At 47.8% G+C, this 18,202-nt stretch overlaps 3 protein-coding genes across 6 annotated transcripts in view; 1 reads left to right on the top strand and 2 right to left on the bottom strand.

Moving 5' to 3' along the window:
• LOC308580708 (vomeronasal type-2 receptor 26-like) overlaps positions 1–18,202 on the bottom strand; it is a gene marked incomplete at its 5' end in the record, with an annotated part of 196,714 nt that overhangs the window by 34,035 nt on the left and 144,477 nt on the right. The gene's annotated exons all lie outside the window — the stretch shown is intronic.
• LOC308581066 (uncharacterized protein) overlaps positions 1–18,202 on the bottom strand; it is a 123,245-nt gene that overhangs the window by 60,467 nt on the left and 44,576 nt on the right. The gene's annotated exons all lie outside the window — the stretch shown is intronic.
• LOC308579674 (uncharacterized protein) overlaps positions 2,617–18,202 on the top strand; it is a gene marked incomplete at its 3' end in the record, with an annotated part of 46,702 nt that continues 31,116 nt past the window's right edge. Inside the window, exons 1-2 of the mRNA XM_081180608.1 lie at positions 2,617–2,852; positions 10,126–10,437. Of these exons, the coding sequence (XP_081036734.1) occupies positions 2,711–2,852; positions 10,126–10,437 (454 nt within the window). The 5' untranslated portion in view covers positions 2,617–2,710. The remainder of the gene's footprint in view (positions 2,853–10,125; positions 10,438–18,202) is intronic.

The following is an 18,202-nucleotide window of genomic DNA, read 5'->3' as shown; positions in this document are numbered from 1 at the left end:
GAGATAATTGGAAGCTCCAAAGCCAGGACAAACTAAAAAACAAGGTGCGAGATTGGTTACATTATGCTCAAATTCAAGAGGTATTCAAAATGGATAAAAAAAGTGGGTTTCCAGTTGGAGAAATCGAAACTGGAGACGGAGTTACTAGAACCAAAGACTAAGGTACTTTCGAGAATGTATGACTTGCTGCTTAAATGGAACACACAGGATGAGACAGTTAAATCTGCTATGATAAAATGGGCACAGGATGTAGGACACAACATTATGTCTGAGGACTGGGAAAGGTTATGGAACACCGGTATGAAATTTACGGCATGTAGTGCCTTGAAAGAGAACATTATGAAAATGGTATACCGGTGGTACATGACCCCAGTCAAGTTGGCTAAAATATATCATCTTTCTGATAATAAGTGTTGGAAATGCAAGGAGGCAGAAGGGACATTCTTTCACCTCTGGTGGACCTGCCCGAAAGTAAAGGCCTTTTGGGAAATGATACATAATGAGCTGAAAAAGGTATTCAGATATACCTTTTCTAAGAAACCAGAGGCCTTTCTTCTGGGCATGGTGGACCGGAAGGTGCCAAAGAAGGACAGAACCTTGTTTATGTATGCAACCACAGCAGCTAGGATTCTTATCGCAAAGTTCTGGAAGACACCAGATTTACCCACACTGGAGGACTGGCAGACGCAGCTGATGGACTACATGGAGTTGGCAGAAATGACTGGCAGAATTCGAGATCTGAGCGAAGAAACAATGGAGGAGGACTGGAAAAAATTTAAGGATTATTTGCAAAAACATTATAAGTTGTTTGAATGTTAAGATTGCGCACGATTAAGAAACGTTATGCTTCTGCAATTTATTTTAAGTAAATGATAAAGTAAGTATTGATGGAAAAAAACGAGACAAATTAGAAACAAAATATTATGTTTATTAAGAGGGTTAAAACTAAATTACAAATTTTCGAAATTGGTAACATAATAAATCTAAAGGTATAATAAGATGGGAAATAAGATAACAAATTGCTGAACTAGTTAGAATAATGAATGCAATGCTGAGAGGATGCGAGGAGGTCCAAAAATGAGCAGTCGAAGGACGTTATGAAAGTATCTTAACTTTTTCTTCTTTCTCTTTACTTTTCTTCATATGTAAAAAAAAATGTTTCTTGCATGTTGCTGTGTAAACAAATCTGTTAACCTATGGAAAGAAACGCAATAAAAAATTTTATAAAAAAAAAAAAAGAAAGTACAGAGGTCCGTTCTTAACCTGAAACTGTTCTTAACCTGAGGTACCACTTTAGCTAATGGGGCCTCCCGCTGCCGCCGCGCGATTTCTGTTCTCATCCTGAAGCAAAGTTCTTAACCCGAGGTACTATTTCTGGGTTAGCGGAGTCTGTAACCTGAGGCACCACTGTACATGCATTGTCTCTCTTTTCTATTCTGTTCTTTAATACAATAAACGAACAATTCACAAACGAAAGAAGATCATTTGCTATTTTCGTTTGGGTAGATGGACTTCTTTAAGCGCAACATGGGATGCTGTTCCCTGGGCTATGATTAAGGATAGGCACAGAGGCGCGCGTCGGTGCCGTCCGTCCCGGCGAGTTTCCATTCTCCAAAACGCACCTGCACTGTATTCCGATGTCCAGGTGCGGCAGCTTGGCCGCACCGCCCCCCCCCCCGTAGGTGCCCGGGCATCCATGGCCCTGGCACCGAAATTTGTTGTTCCACCGGGACCCACGCCGCAACTCTATGTTGCAACAGAGTAGGCACCGCCTCTCTTGGCAGAGCCCAGCCGGCTTCACCGGCTCCCGCCACTTCCTCCTTCCCTTTGGCGGGCTTCATTGGTGAAGAGCGTGTCGGAAGGAGAGGAGATGGCGGCAGTGCTGGTCCGAGAAGGAGCCGGGGCCGAAAGCAACGGGGGCGCACGGCGAGGTGGAGGCTTCACCCGAGCCCTGCTGCTGCTGCTGCGGCCCCTGCTATCCTGCCCGTCGAGGCTGGCGGACATTTCGGGTTCGTAGCCGATTGCCGACGGCCGAGTGAGATGTGTGTGTGTGTGTGGGGGGGGTGTCCCAGGATAGGAACTGCCGGTTGGGACTGTGGCGTGGGCAGAGGGGGGGGTCTTAAAAACCCTGCCCGCCTTCGGGGGGGGGGGAGCAGTCCTGATCGGAAGCTTCCCTCCTGTGGGCGTTAGAGGGCGAGGATGCCTCCCCGCCGCGCAAAAAACTCTCCCCCTTGCCCCTCCCCCTCCACTGCTGGACTCCTGTCAATGAAGATATGCTGTTTCTTTAAGTCATAGAACAAACTCCTAGGAGCCGGAACAATTCGTTTATTGTATTTAAGATCAGTTGCTGTTTTCGATTGGGCGCAACTTCTTTAGGCGCAACTTGGGATGCTGTTCCCTAGGCTACCGTAGGTGCCGGGGGTTGTGGATGACATGGAGCGTGCCCCGAAATTTGTGGGTGCCCAGCTCCTTCATGGGGAGTTTTGGGGGTGCTTGGGGACCCATGTCCCCCAGGGAGTTGGCACATATGCCGCCAACAGAGCAGGCACCGCTTCTGCGCATAGCCCAGCGGCTCCCCCGGCTTCACGGCCTCCCGCTCCCGCCCCTTTTCCGGCAACTTCTGCCCTCCCTTTTCCTTTCCTCGGGCCTCGTCGGAAGTTACGGTAGTTCGTGGTATCAGTGGTGAAGAGTGTGTCGGAAGGAGCGGGCGATGGCGGCAGTGCTGGTGCGAGAAGGAGCCGCGGGCGAAGGCAACGGGGGCGCACGGCGAGGAGGAGCCTTCTCCCGAGGCCTGCTGCTGCTGCTGCTGCGGCTGCTGCTATCCTGCCCGTCGAGGCTGGCGGACGTTTCGGGTTCGTAGGCAATTGCCGACGGCCGAGAGAGATGTGAGGGGCCCCAGGGTCAGGTGGGGAACTGGACGGTTGGGACGGTGGCGTGGGCATGGGGGGGCTCTTTAAAGCCTTGCCCCCCTTAGAGGGCGAGGATGACTCACCCGCGCCGCAAAACACCCCCCTTACCCCTCCACTGCTGAACTCCTGTCATCAAGATACGCTGTTATTTTAAGCCATAGAACAAACTCCTAGAAGCCGAGGTCCCTTTGCCCCCGCCCCCAATAAAATATTTGACTGGCCGGCACTCCCAAAGTTGATCGGCATTGCCATTCAAATGGTGTCTGTGCCCCTGGTCATGCGATCGACCCCCCCCCCCCCAAATTTTATTCAAGTTGCCACCCCTGCTTTCAGAGATCTCAACATGCGGGACACAACTCGACTACCTAGAAATATACTGCCCCACCACCACCACGTGGCCATTTTTTATGGCGCTGTAACTGGGCAAGATTGGTAGTCTTGGGTCCTACCCAGTCCTCCTCCTCGAACTTATCAAGGGTTTGCCTTGTCTCCCTTGGCAGGTTAGGGTGGAGTGTTGGAGTTCTTTTCACAGGAAGTTGCTAATGCAGCTGTTTGACTTCTCCCTGGAGGCACACTTCATTGTCTCTCGAGACAGCGGCAGGGACGTCTTGCTCATAGGAGCCGCTCCTGCGGAAAGTTGCCTTGTTTTTTTCCCTTTTAGCCTGCAGGCACCTGCAGCCCTGCTTACAGGCTCCTATTGCCTGTCCTGTTCCGCTACATCTAGCCCAAGTCATGAGAAGTAGCAGCAGCTGCCCTGGTTTCTCTCCCTGGAATCCTGCCCTGTGTTGAATGTTACGGCCAACTCTACCCCGGGGAAGGAAAGCCTCCTCCCTTCCCTCCTCCTCCTCCTCCTCCTCCTCCTCCCCCTCCTCTTCCTCCTTCTCTTCTTCTTCTTCTTCAGGGGTGGGCTCGTTCTCCTCCCCCACCCCCCCCAACAAGGTTCCTAGGGGTTGTAAAGCAAACCAGACCATTGAGCACCGACCCCATTCATTCCAGCAGCTGGCCATCACGCGCTCACTCTAAGCCCTGCGAAAAATATCATCATCATTACTACTACTACTACTACTACTACTACTGCCCTCCACCCATAGATATCAGGGCGGCTCACAGCCTGAAACTACGGTACTAAGCACATGCTAAAAACTAGAACAAAGGCAAATCAAACCAAGCCAGAAACCCTCCTTCTCCGTTATTTGTGAAACAAACCTGTTAATTGCCTATCCAACTGGAAAAAAGACACTGAAGGTTTTTGAGATCAACAGTGGCGTAGCGTGGGGGGTGCAGGGGGGGCCGGCCGCACCGGGCGCAACATCTGGGGGTTAGGGTTAGGGGGCACAAATTCATGGGTTAGAGGGCGCAAATCCACGGGTTAGGGGGCACAAATCTACGGGTTAGGGGGCGCAAATTACTTGCCTTGCCCCGGGTGCTGACAACCCACGCTACGCCACTGGAGATCAATGCAAGGTAAAAAGCATTGCAGGGGGTTGGGCTAGATGACCCGCAGGGTCCCTTCCAATTCTACGTTTTTCTGAAAAAAACACACGCACAACCCAACTATGGTCCCTCTGCAGTCCTCTGCCCAAGCAACTGTGTGTGAGACTTGCTCCCCAGAAAGTGTGCCCTGTCTTGCTACCTGTGGTTTCTGGTCTCTCCTCAGCCCCCTCCCCCCAATCTATTCATATTCCATCCTTTCTCCCTAATCTCCAATATTGCATTTTCCTCTGGTTGAGACGTTAAAACAGAAGGCCCTAGTTCCCAACTGTGTTTCTTGCTGCAGTCCTACTGTAAGGTCCTATTTGATTCAGCAGGGCTTACTCTCAGGTAAGTGCAGTTAGGGCTGCAGCCTTTGTGACCCATGTTTTGGGTCCTTTTTAGGTTCAGGGTGTCACTGCTTTACACCCCCCCCCAAATATTTGAAAACGTCAGTTTCGTACTTAAACACAAATTGGCCGGGAACTTCATTGTCTGTGACTTTATTAATTTATTTAGAGAACAACAAACTGGTGATCGCTTTAACTTTTTGATATGTGGTGATTGGAATCATGAGGATGACTTGGAAGAACTGCTCAGTCTTGAATGTGTCTCGCATTGGAATTGAGGACTTCCTTAGATTTTCTTCTGCCTTTTCATTTTATTTTGTTCTAGGGGCTTGTTAGAGATAATGTGTAAGCGTGGTGCCAGCTCCCTTAAAAAAGGTCAGCAACTCTGGGAAAGGGGGGGGGCAGAGGGATCTTTGCATCACGGGGCCGGCGAGCTCCTGTCTTAATCCCCCCCCCCCCTTGTCCATGAAGCATTCTTCTCCTGCGCTATACTTTGAAAATCTGACTTAGGGAGCTACATCAACCTCATAGGGGATATCTGACTGGATTTAGGGAGGAGGAGATGTGGGTGAGCAAAAGTTGATGGAGGAACACCTCATGTGCATAGGGGAATTAAAGGAGGAAGGAGGGGCTTAAAGGTAAAGGGACCCCTGACCATTAGGTCCAGTCCTGACCGACTGGACCGACTCTGGGGTTGCGGCGCTCATCTTGCTTTACTGACCGAGGGAGCTGGCATACAGCTTCTGGGTCATGTGGCCAGCATGACTAAGCCGCTTCTGGCGAAACAGAGCAGCGCATGGAAACAATCCGGCCGGAGCGGTACCTATTTATCTATTTGCACTTAGACATGCTTTCGAACTGCTAAGTTGGCAGGAACAGGGACTGAGCAACGGGAGCTCACCCCGTTGCGGGGATTCGAACCGCCAACCTTCTAATCGGCAAGTCCTAGGCTCTGTGGTTTAACCCACAGCGCCACCCGTGTCCCAAAGGAGGGGCTTAGTGTCCACATTAAGCCGAGGTCAGGTGTGTGGTTCGGTGTATTCGCCCCATCTTGCCCAGAGACAACAAATGGGTAAGCAAGAGCAAAACTCTGATGGGGTGAATGTGTGGAGAGGGAGAACCGTTGGCAGCTGATTTCATCAGGAGAGGTGTGCAAATGTTCATATAATCATAGACTTGTATGTAGGGTTGGAAAGAACCCTGAGGATCACCTAAGTCCAGCTGCACTGCAAGGCAGAAATTCGTAGCTGTCCTCTATGGGTATTCAACCTGCAGGCTGCTTTGGTGTTATCAGCGCCACATTCTAATCAACAGAGCTATTAAGACCCATGGGAAAGAACTACGGGATATTCAAGAACTATCTGTGAATCGCTTGCATGATAAACTGGGAACTCCGCTGTCTTTCTTGTGGAAGCCAACTCGCCTTGGGATAAGATTTTCTTTTGCAAGAAACAAACCTTTTGGCAAGAGAAATCCGTTCAGCAAGATATGGAACTCTGAGTTTCCACAATCCTGAATCTCTCACAGGTTTTGCTATGTCTTCCTTGGCAAGTTGTCAACATATTTTAGTGTCTAGACCAGTGTAGGACAGACGAAGAGGCTGTCGTTAGAAGGTGGGGAGTGCAGGGTATCCATACCACAGTGAGGATGTTAAGGAAGGTAGGAGAGAATATATTGTTTTAATATTATCCCTCCTCACTCATGCTAGCGAGTAAACAGCAGAGCTGTAGGGCTATTAAGAGATTCAGCTCACATTACAGTACATGACAGTTCTCTTAAATACTTTTCCACTTCCACAGCTGAGCATGGCATGCTGCCCAGAAAAAGCTGAGTTCACACCCCAGCTAACTCAATTGTGTGGCTGCCCCGGGCAAAATACGCTTTCAGGTGGAAGGCTTTTAGGGATTAAGAAATAGCAGGAATAAGAAAAACAGTTGCAGTTTACTTGCGGGTGTGTTGCGCTGAATTTATTTATTTACTTCATAAAATTCATATAACACTGGATTGTAGAAACCTTATAAAAAGATAGAACAATAAAATTATCACTAAAAAGTTACAACCATTTAAAAGTGCAATAAAATGGACTGGAGCAAATTAAAACTCATAAAACATCCTAAATAACCAAGTAAAGGTAAAGGTAAAAGGACCCCTGACCATTAGGTCCAGTCGTGACCAACTCGGGGGTAGCAAACCAGAGCAGTACACGGAAACACTGTTTACCTTCCTGCCGGAGCGGTATCTATTTATCTACTTGCACTTTGACAAGCTTTAGAACTGCTAGGTTGGCAGGAACAGGGACTGAGCAATGGGAGCTAACCCTGTCGCAGGGATTCAAACCACCGACCTTCTGATCGGCAAGTCCTAGGCCCTGTGGTTTAACCCACAGCGCCACCCGCGTCCCTAAAATAACCAAGTACGCTTGCCTAAATATGTCTAAGTATGAATATCTTCAGAAGGTGCTGAAAAGAATACAGGGAAGCTGCCTGCCTGATATCACCAGTGCAGGGGTCAGCAAGGTTTACCTTGCCTGGGCCGGTTCACTCCAGTGGAGATCCCTTTGTGGGCCGGATTGTGTGTGCACATAAGTGTGCATGCCCACAATTTTTGGCATTTGTGTCTGTGCAGATGCGATTTCCAGCATATGCACAGACTCAATTTTCTGTGCCATGGAAGTGAGTCCCCCTGCAGTGGTTTAGCACAGCGCGCGGGAACTTGCTGAGTGGGCGGCTCAGTTTGGGGGCACCTCGTGGGCCGGTTAAATGACCACTGCACTAGTACTACATAATATCCATTCTGCATCTGTAATAACTCAACCATTTGGTGTGGCAGCACTTCCTTAGACTTTGGAACTCCCTGCCTGTTGAGATGAAGCAGATGCCTTCACTATACACTTTTCAGCGCCAGCTAAAAACATTCTTGATGAGACAAGCCTACCCAAATGCTTAGAAAGCTGAGGTAATTTTGATCTGCTTGAGTACTTTGGCTTTTGTATGTTTTCAAGTATTGCTTGCTTTTACCGGTTTAATCTTTTGTAAACCGCTTTGCGGGATTGTTTGTTTTTAACAATCAAGTTGTGTGTGTGTGTGTGTGTGTGTGTGTGTGTGTGTGTATAGGCAGGAACTTCCAACGTGTTGATGTTGCCACGCTAAATTAAAAAAGATATTAAAAAGAAAACCTTCCTCAAAAAAGGCTGAGGCATTCTTCTTGGGAATGGTAACAACAGAAGTCCCTAAAATAAATAAATAAATAATTATTATATGCCACCACTGTGGCTAGAGTTTTATTGACACAAGGTGGAGAATGAGGAAGGGGGGGTGCAGTGGGGGAAGGTTGCTCTGGCTGTCACCACTAAGGGGGGTGACAAAATGCCTGGTGGCACTCACGGCGGGACCTCCAGTGCGTCCAGGAGAGATGCGGTGGCTTGGGCACCCACAGGCTCTGCTCTGCCCCAAACAGTCCGCCCGCTGCCTTGCCCTCAGTTGTAGGGTGGCTGAATGTGAGGAGGCAGGCAGACTCCTTGGAGGTCGCACGGAGCCTCCTGCCCCGGCTCACCCCACCCCATGGGCAGCTGGCCCTGCCCACATGGGTGGCTTGCCCAGCCCCTGGGCGCAGGGCATGTGTGCAGCCCCAGGTGCCCGATTGGCTTCCTCTGCCGCTGCGAGTATGGTGCCCACTAAGGAAAAGTGGCTGTTTAAAATGCTTGAATATGCTGAATTGGCAGGCATAACAAACAGGGTAAGAGAAAAGGATGATAAAGAAAATAAGGAGCACTGCAAAACGTTTATTGAAGATTTTAAGAACCATTATAAACAAGTAAGGGACGTGGGTGGCGCTGTGGGTTAAACCACAGAGTCTAGGCCTTGCCGATCAGAAGGTCGGTGGTTCACATCCCTGCGATGGGGTGAGCTCCCATTGCTCGGTCCCTGCATTTCTGTGTGCTGCTCTGGTTCGCCAGAAGTGGCTTAGTCATGCTCGCCACATGACCTGGAAGCTGTATGCTGGCTCCCTCGGCCAATAAAGCGAGATGAGCGCCGCAACCCCAGAGTCGGTCACAACTGGACCTAATGGTCAGGGGTACCTTTACCTCTACTTTTATAAGCAAGTAGATAACCGAGCAGGTCTTGAGTAAATCCTGCAGAATAGCAGCTAATAGAAATTAACAGAGGAAGAAATTTGAAGATTACAAATTTTGGAATATTCGATTCAGTAGAAAAGTAAAGAAACCAGGAAAAGTGTGGAACTAGATTTGCTAGTTCAGTGTTGCAAGTTTATGCCTCAAAGTGTAAGGACTCTTAAGACAAGTTTGTAAAATGTTGTATTCAGCCCAGTAGCAGGAGCGATGTGGCATTTGCCGGCACCTGGGGCACAGAGGGTGAACCGAACCTGCCATGCCAATGAGGATAGTCTGCCCCCCAAAGATGGGATCCTGTAAGCTTCCAAACTGCCTTCAACAAGTGTAATATGACCTTTACCAAATGTGCAATTGCAAAGGTGCTGTAATGTGTATGGGTTGCTCGTGCGTAAGTTGCCGCCTCTCCAGGCTTTGTTGCCTTGCTAAACCTTTCAGTCTGGGCAGCCCTTCACTTCGTGGCTTCCTCAGTCGCTAGCAGAATCCATCAGTGGGCGTTTCTTAAATCTTTTCCAACATAAAAGTTGTTTGACACCCAGTCTCCTCCTACTCTCTCTGCGCGGAAGTTTTCTGTGCAGGATGGGCGTGGGTAGCGGAGGACCCGTGCTCTCCCCGCTGGTGTCCGGTGAAGAGTCCTGGAGCCCTCTCGCCGATTCCCCCATCAGCCCCTCAATAATAATAATAATAATAATAATAATAATAATAATAATAATATTTATACCCCGCCCATCTGGCTGGGCTTCCCCAGCCACTCTGGGCGGCTTCCAAAAGAATATTAAAATACTATAATACATCAAACATTAAAAGCTTCCCGAAACAGGGCTGCCTTCAGATGTCTTCTAAAAGCCTGGTAGTTGTTGTTCTCTTTGACATCTGGTGGGAGGGCGTTCCACAGGGCGGGCACCACTACCGAGAAGGCCCTCTGCCTGGTTCCCTGTAACTTGGCTTCTCGCAGTGAGGGAACCGCCAGAAGGCCCTCGGTGCTGGACCTCAGTGTCCGGGTAGAACGATGGGGGTGGAGACGCTCCTATATCCCTGGCGTTGCGCTGATTTGCTTCCCCATCTGCGGAGCTGCCTCTCTCCCTGCTGGGCCCTTCTCCAGCATCATTTGAGAGCCTTCCCTCCGCCTCTACCTCCCATGTCAGTTCCCTGACAGGTGCCATTTTTTGTATGGTGTAATGATATCCTGCCTCTCTTAAGATGTGAGATTTAATCTGTCTGGTTAGTGGTAGAATTCTATTAATGAGTTGCCCTCATTTTCTTCCAGGTTCCACACACTGCCCTGGTGCTAACGTCTCCATAGCAGAAGGTTCATCTGGGATTATCTTTGCTAATGTTCCCAGTTATCCCAACATTTTAATTTTTATTAATAAGAGCAGTTCATCTGATCCTAATGTTGACATTTTAGTCATAACTGGAGGAAAACTGAATCCCTACAATAGCTCATTCAAGGAACACTTCTATCTACGAGGAAATGACCTCTTTATCAATAACACCAACAAACAACTTGCTGGAGAATACCAACTTAAAGATACTATGGGGAAAAAATGTTTCCATCGAGTCTTCCTTAGCGTATACGGTGAGGTTCTGAAGTTACTGTCAAATGGATTCAACACTGGGATTGAGGGTGGGGGAAGAGGTGAGGGTGAGGGTGGCTGCTTGCATGAATTTCTTTTTGGTTTGCATTTGTTCCTATCAGTTATTATTATTAATAATAGAATTTACTACCCACACTTCTCCATAAAATCTCAGGGCAGGTTTTTTAAAAATTAAAAATAATAATATTCTATTATAAGAATTTCATTTATTAAAAGATAGAGTGAGAAAGAAAGAGAGTTGAAATGAAAAAGAAAAAAGTAGTAAGATAGTAAGAATATACACACCTGTATATTAATGTATGGTAATGTAAGAGTACAGATCTTAGGGTAGTTTACAACAAAACAAAAATACATTATTTCTTGCATCGTATTATTATATCATGCTTCCCGAATTTTTTGATAGCTACTCTTGCCCTATTTTAAATTAACACATCTTTTTTCACTTCTAGACCCTAGGCACAGCCCTTCAGCTAATCTTTCCATACCAGAAGGTTCCTGTGGGACGATCATTCCAAATATATATTTATGTCTCATCATGTTTAGTGCACATATAATTATGTACTTTTTGAACTTTCAATAAAGAAAAAAGAAAGCAACCATGCCTTGATTTATGTTTTTTTAGGGGGGTTGAGGGGAGGTCATGCCATTGTCTCGCAAGACAGATGGATGATGACAACAACAACAACAGAGAAAAAAGTTCCAGTGGATTCAGTAGAACTTGTTTCCCTTGGGTGGGACTTATTTAACACAATTTAAATTCTGATATCCTTTTCTAAGTGTCTCCCTGTCACAATCTCTTTCTCTCTCACACACACACACTGTGCAAATGTTCAGGGTGGCAGGAGAGGATATATTGTTTATTAATATCCTTCCTAACTTGTGCTAGCAAGTTCCTTTACTTAGCAGAGTTTACAGTCCCCTCTTTTTTACATGCACAACAGATAGCTGGTTGCAGGCTTGTGTAAGGTTGCAGGCTCTCACTCTTTTACAATTCAGCATGTCTGACTGAATGTCTGACTGAATGTCAGAATGTCAGACTGATTTGTATGCTCCTGATAAGTTCCCTTGATTCCCTCTTAAAAGAATAAAGACACCACAATTCTATTCAAAGTCAATAAAAGAAATTTACTTACATCAGGCAGAGCACAGTGTGATCCCTGAAGGCAGACTTAGTTACAAATATGTACATGTGCATCGACCCCATAGGGAGGAATGATACCAGTGCCTCTGCTAGCTGAGAAGCTAGCAGGGCAATCCTAGCTCAAAGCTAGCCAAACGTAGAAGGAAGTGAAAAAGAGAGAGTGTGCTGCATGACTTGTCCTTTTGTTACCTGGACAGGTTAAGTCATGCCAACCTCCTATCACATGCAAAAGGAAGGATGCTCCAGCCAGGAAGAACAAGTTTTGACTGGCTGGACCAAACCTTCCCTCGCATGTCTTCTCTAGCATTACAAGGAATGTTGTACTTGACTGCTCCGAGTGGATTACATTCCACAGTCTGGAAATCTGGGTTCACGTCCCATCTAAGTCATAGAATTACTACTGGCAAAAGCCAGAGCAGGAGTTTGGCATGCAAAATTAGAGTCACATATCTGACTGAGTTACCCCAGCCACACCGAGCTGCTTCCAACAAATTAAAACAAATCGAGACGCAAACCAACCTTTTCTTAAAAGAGATGGATCAGAAAGGCTTCCAGGATTAGTCACCTCACCACACTTCACTTCCTATTGTTGTTAGTCATAAAGACATTCTTACAAATATTGTAACAGGTTAATATCTGACGAAGTAGAATAACAACCTTGCAAAAAACAGTGGTACCTTTGGTTGTGGATGGGATCCGTTCCGGAGGTCCGGTCGGATCCTGAGGTTTCTGCAAACTTCTGCGCATGCGTGCGTGGTGAAGCCTGGTCAGATACTTCCAGGTTTGCCCTTTCACATCCCAAAGTTTACGTAACCAGAGGGTTACGTAACCGGAGGTACTACTGTATACAGGTTTTTTTTTGGGGGGGCCCAATTTATTTCCCTGTCTACGCAGGTTCTATTTCCTCTTTTTCTTTTTCACCCTTTTATTTACATAACACCATGTATAGCACACATATCATTATGAACTTTTTGAACTTTCAATAGAGGAAAAAAAGAGCCATTCTGCTTTCAGGTACTTTTGGGGGGCGGAGGGGAAGTCACGTCATTGTCTCTCGAGACAGACGGATCCCTACTCTGCCATGAAGCTCACTGAGTGACCTTGGGCCAGTCCTTAGGTGTCAGACCACCTTGCTGTGTATAGAGTTGTCATGAGTATAAGATGGGAAGGAAAGGATGGATGAAATGAAGGGCCGTGAGGGCAGACCAAAGGGCCGACCAAAGTTGTTCACCTTTTTTATAATATTTTTTATTAATTTTAACATATAAATTATAAAATGTACTACAAAACTTATCACTGATACGATCTTTTTGGACTTCCATCAGCACCTCTGATGATCCACTGTTTTAACCACTTCTTATGCATTTCTTAACTTTATATTGCCTTTACATCTCATAACAAATCATTCTCCCCCTTATCCATTTTTACAATGCTTCTGATACGGAAGCGGGGGCATGTCTTCTTCACCCCTTCCGCCGGTCACCAGAGGGTCCGAGGCGATGACCTCAAGGGCACCCGGCCGTACATGGACCCCTCAGCCCCCACACCGTTGCACAAGCACCACACTTAACCCCAAGCCCCATAAATAAAAGTGCCTTTCTCCCTTCCCTACGCCCATTCGTTATCATGAATAAACCTTTCTATATAAATTTTCCAATACATCCAGAAAACATAATAAATCCTTAATTGTTATCCACCTGCTTTTACTTCCTTGGTCACTCAAACGCTAGCACGGAGTCAAAACTATTATTGTAGATTTGAGCATATCTTTTATAACCATCCCATTTTCCCACAAATTTTTGCTTTGAGTTTCCTCTGAGTTTGCTAGTCAATTGAGCCATCTCCACAAATTCCTGTAATTTAATTTGCCAATCTGTTATCCAAAAATAACAGATCCGCATGTGAGAGTCTATGTTAGCCTGGAAATCTGGGTTCACGTCCCAGCTCAGACGTAGAATTACGACCTGAAACAGTCAGTGCAGGGGTTTGGCATGCAAAATCAGGGACCCTTATTCTCTCTGAGCTGCTTCCAACAAATCAAAATGAATTAAACCCCAAACCAACCTTTTCTTAAAAGAGATCAGCAAAGCTTCGAGGATTAGTCACCTCGCCACACTTCACTTCCCATTGTTGTTAGTCATAAAGCCATTCTTACAAATATTGCAACAATAAAAAAATTCCTTCCAGTAGCACCTTAAAGACCAACTAAGTTAGTTCTTGGTATGAGCTTTCGTGTGCATGCACACTTCTTCAGTGTGTATCTGAAGGAATTTTTTTATTTTGACTATGGCAGACCAACACGGCTACCTATCTACTACTGAAATATTGCAACAGATTATGATCTGGTGAAGGACAATAACAACCTTGCAAAATATACAGTTTATATTTATTTTATTTTCCCTTCTACACGGGTTTTGTTTCTCTCTCTTATATTTACGTCTGGCCATGTTTAGTGCACATATAATTATGTATTTTTTGAACTTTCGATAAAGTGGGGGGAGCCATTCTGCCTTCAGATACTTTTTATTGGGGGGGGAGGGGAGGTTCACTCTGCCGTTGTATCTGCCATTTGAGACCACGTTTGCGAAGGGAAAGCTACGAACTGTTTAAAATGTTACAGTTGAAACTTTATTTGTTTCCTAGCCACACTGACGCTTTTCTGATACGATATGGAAAACAACGCAACTGGCATGTGATCAGCTGAATGAAGTATCCGGAACTCACCTCGAATGCGTGGACTGGTGACCCCCTTCCCTTTCACCTGTCCCCCCATGACATTAATATTGCCAGCATCGCCACTATCCCCCCCCACTCTGCCCCTCCATAGAGACCCCCAATCCCACCCCAATCCCAACAATTCACCCTCTCCACTCCCCAATCACCCCAACAACCCCCACTCTCAGCCCCCCTCCCAAGGACTCTACCCATAGCACGTTGCCTCAGGAGAGTGAGGAAAATTCTCAGGGATGATTCACACCCTGGCTGGCACTTTCTTGATCTCCTGCCCTCAGGCAGAAGATATAGAAGCAGGATTAGTCCCACCAACAGGGTAAAGATGAGCTTCTATCCGTGGGCTGTTAGGCTGCTGAATGAAAAGATCACAACAGGGCAACGGACTTTGGGGTTTGGTGGGTGTGCGTCAGTAAAGGAGGGGAATTCAGACTAAGAGAGCTGAGTGGGGGGTGCCCGTGCAATCTCACTGTATACAAGTTGCACAAGTGACAATAAAGTGAGAATAAAGTATTTCAAAAAGAACCACCACACAAACAAAAATAGACAAACACCCCCGCCAACCTCACCGTCTCTTTCTTCACCACACAAAAGCAACAAATAAAATCAGTGGGTAAAAGAAAAAGAAAACAAGGGGGGGGGGACCCATACCAACTAAAACAATACTCCTGATCTCAATAAAACAATTCACAAACAGGCTAGAATCTGACACACAACCAGCACAATGGTGGTGCCAGAGTGTACCAAAACCCATATCCCTACCCCAACAAACCAATAACGTTGTTGACAACACTGACAACATTGCTTGTAAACCTTATGCCAATCACAAAGGTGCTTAACATGTCTCACTGACCATTCCCTATCACAAACGACAGAGCGAATGGCCTGTCTTCCTCCTCCCCCCCCATTATAATGGCCAATAATAATAATAATAATAATAATAATAATAATAATAATAATAAATTTTATTTATATCCCAGCCTCCCCAGCCGAAGCTGGGCTCAGGGCAGCTAACAACAATCAAAATAATCCAGCATTCTAAAAACATTCATTATAAAATTAATTAAAATCAAATTGATGGCAACCATTAAGCAACATTCTGTGCAGCTTGCCAGAGGAGGGGGTCAGGCTGCGCCCTGACCAAAGGCCTGGTGGAACAGCTCTGTCTTGCAGGCCCTGAGGAAAGATGTCAGGTCCCGCAGGGCCCTAGTCTCTTGTGACAGAGTGTTCCACCAGATTGGAGCCAAGGCCGAGAAAGCCCTGGCTCTAGTTGAGGCCAGCCTAACCTCTCTGTGGCCTGGGATCTTCAGGATGTTTTTATTTGCAGACTGTAAATTTCTCTGTGGGACATACCAGGAGAGGCGGTCCCGTAGGTACGAGGGTCCTAGGCCATATAGGGCTTTAAAGGTTAAAACCAGCACCTTAAACCTGATCCTGTACTCCACCGGGAGCCAGTGCAGCTGGTATAGCACCGGATGAATGTGATCTCACAGCGAAGACCCCGTAAGGAGTCTCGCCGCGGCATTCTGCACCCGCTGGAGTTTCTGGGTCAGTCTCAAGGGCAGCCCCACGTAGAGCGAGTTACAATAATCCAATCTGGATGTTACCGTCGCGTGGATCACAGTGGCTAGGTCAGGGCGAGAGAAATAAGGAGCTAACTGCTTAGCTTGGCAGAGATGGAAAAATGCCGCCTTTGTTATAGCTGTAATCTGTGCCTCCATAGAGAGGGAGGTATTGAAGATTACACCCAAACTCTTAACGGACGATGCTGACACTAATTGCACCCCCGCAAGAGATGGGAGTTGCCCCCTCAATCCCATATCGTCCCGTCCCAGCCAGAGGACCTCTGTCTTCGAAGGATTTAACTTCAACCGGCTCCCACGTAACCATCCAGCCACAGCTTCCAAGCATCTGATCAGTGTGTCTGGGGCCGAGTCAGGATGGCCATCCATCAACAGATAGAGTTGGGTGTCATCGGCATACTGATGGCAACCCAGCCCCAAACTCCGGACAAGCTGGGCGAGGGGGCGCATAAAGATGTTAAAAAGCATAGGGGAGAGAATCGCACCCAGAGGCACTCCACACACCAAGGTGTGGCGCGATGACAATTCCCCCCCAAGCGCCACCCTCTGTCCCCGACCAGGGAGAAACGAGCGCAGCCATTGAAGCACTGTGCCCTGGATCCCCACATCGGCAAGGCGGTGGTCCAGGAGTTCGTGATCGACCATGTCGAAGGCTGCTGACAGGTCTAGAAGAATCAGCAGCCCCGACCCGCCTCGATCCAGCTGCCTGCGGAGATCATCTGTTAGGGCGACCAGAGCCGTCTCGGTCCCATGACCAGCGCGGAAGCCGGACTGGAATGGATCCAGAGCCGATGTTTCATCCAGAAACCTACCAAGCTGTTCAGCAACCGCTCTCTCAATCACCTTACCCAGGAATGGAAGATTCAAAACCGGGCGGTAATTGGATAGATCTAAGGGATCTAATGATGTTTTCTTTAAGAGCGGACGCACCACTGCCTCCTTCACTTCCCCTGGGAATATCCTGGTGCCAAGGGACAAATTGATGATATCACCCAGGGGGGCCCGCACCTCATCTGGACACACTCTAATCAGCCAAGATGGGCACGGGTCAAGATGACAGGTGGTGGGATTTCCACCTCGGAGGAGTCTGTCCACATCGGCTGGGGATATCTGGTCAAAGTGGTCCAATACTGGACCCGAGGACAGTCGAGGGGCCTCCAGTTCCTTTATTGTATCCAAATTGGCAGGGAGGTCATGGCGGAGCTACAGGACCTTCTCCGCAAAAAAAGCTCGTAAATGCCTCACAGCTGTGTGTCAAATTGTTATTTAAATTTGGCTGTCCTTCAAGGGATGTTAAAGACCTAATTATACTAAATAATTGCACCAGGCAAGAGCTAGCGGAGGCAATGGAGGCTGAGAAGTAGGACTTCTTAGCGGCCTTCACTGCCATCTCGTAGGTTTTCATAAAAACCCTATAAGATGTTCTTGAGGCTCCGTCACGGGCACCCCACCATACTCGCTCTAGCCGTCCGAGGTCCTGCTTCATTTTCCGAAGCTCCTCGGTAAACCAGGGAGCCCAGTTTCTGCGGGGTTGCAGAGGGTGCCTAGGTGCGATCTCATCGATGGCTGCTAGGAGCTGGATATTCCAGCCCTCAACAAGCTCAGTCAATGAGTCGCCAGGGGGAGCAAGGTCCCGCAAGGCTTGGCGGAATGTATCAGGGTCCATCAGCCTCTGCGGGCGAGCCCAAATTGGCTCGCCACCTAAGCAGGGTGGGGGTGGAAAATCAATCCTGGCTTTCAGAGCATAGTGATCAGACCATGACACCTTAATTGAAGGAGACATGATCACATCTATACCTATGCCAAAGATCAAATCCAGCATGTGGCCTGCTTGATGTGTGGGGCCTGAAACAAACTGGGAGAGTCCTAGTGTCGCCATGGAAGACACCAGGTCCAGAGCCTGTGAGGAGGGAGTGGCATCGGCATGGATGTTGAAGTCCCCCAATACCAATAGGTTAGGGAACTCCAAGGCCCAGCCGGCCACCACCTCCAGCAGGCCTGACAGGGTGGCTGCTGGTGCGCTAGGTGGCCGGTACACCAGCCAGGCAGCCAAGCTCTCCTCGGAGCCCCACACTAGGCCAACACATTCAATGCTGGGGATCGATGGCGGTGGTAGAGCCCTGAAAGAACAATCTTCCCGGATTAATAATGCCACCCCTCCCCCCCAGCCCACAGTACGCGACTGGTGGAGGACGGAGAAACCCGGGGGCGCCATCTCTCGAAAGGTAACAGTTTCCCCTTCGCGCACCCAGGTCTAAGTCACACAAGCCAGGTCAACCCCCTGCGAGGTGA

This window comes from Podarcis bocagei, assembly GCF_964188305.1.
Source record: "Podarcis bocagei genome assembly, chromosome: 2".
Taxonomy (NCBI): Eukaryota; Metazoa; Chordata; class Lepidosauria; order Squamata; family Lacertidae; genus Podarcis; species Podarcis bocagei.
This window is presented reverse-complemented; position numbering and strand designations above follow the sequence as displayed.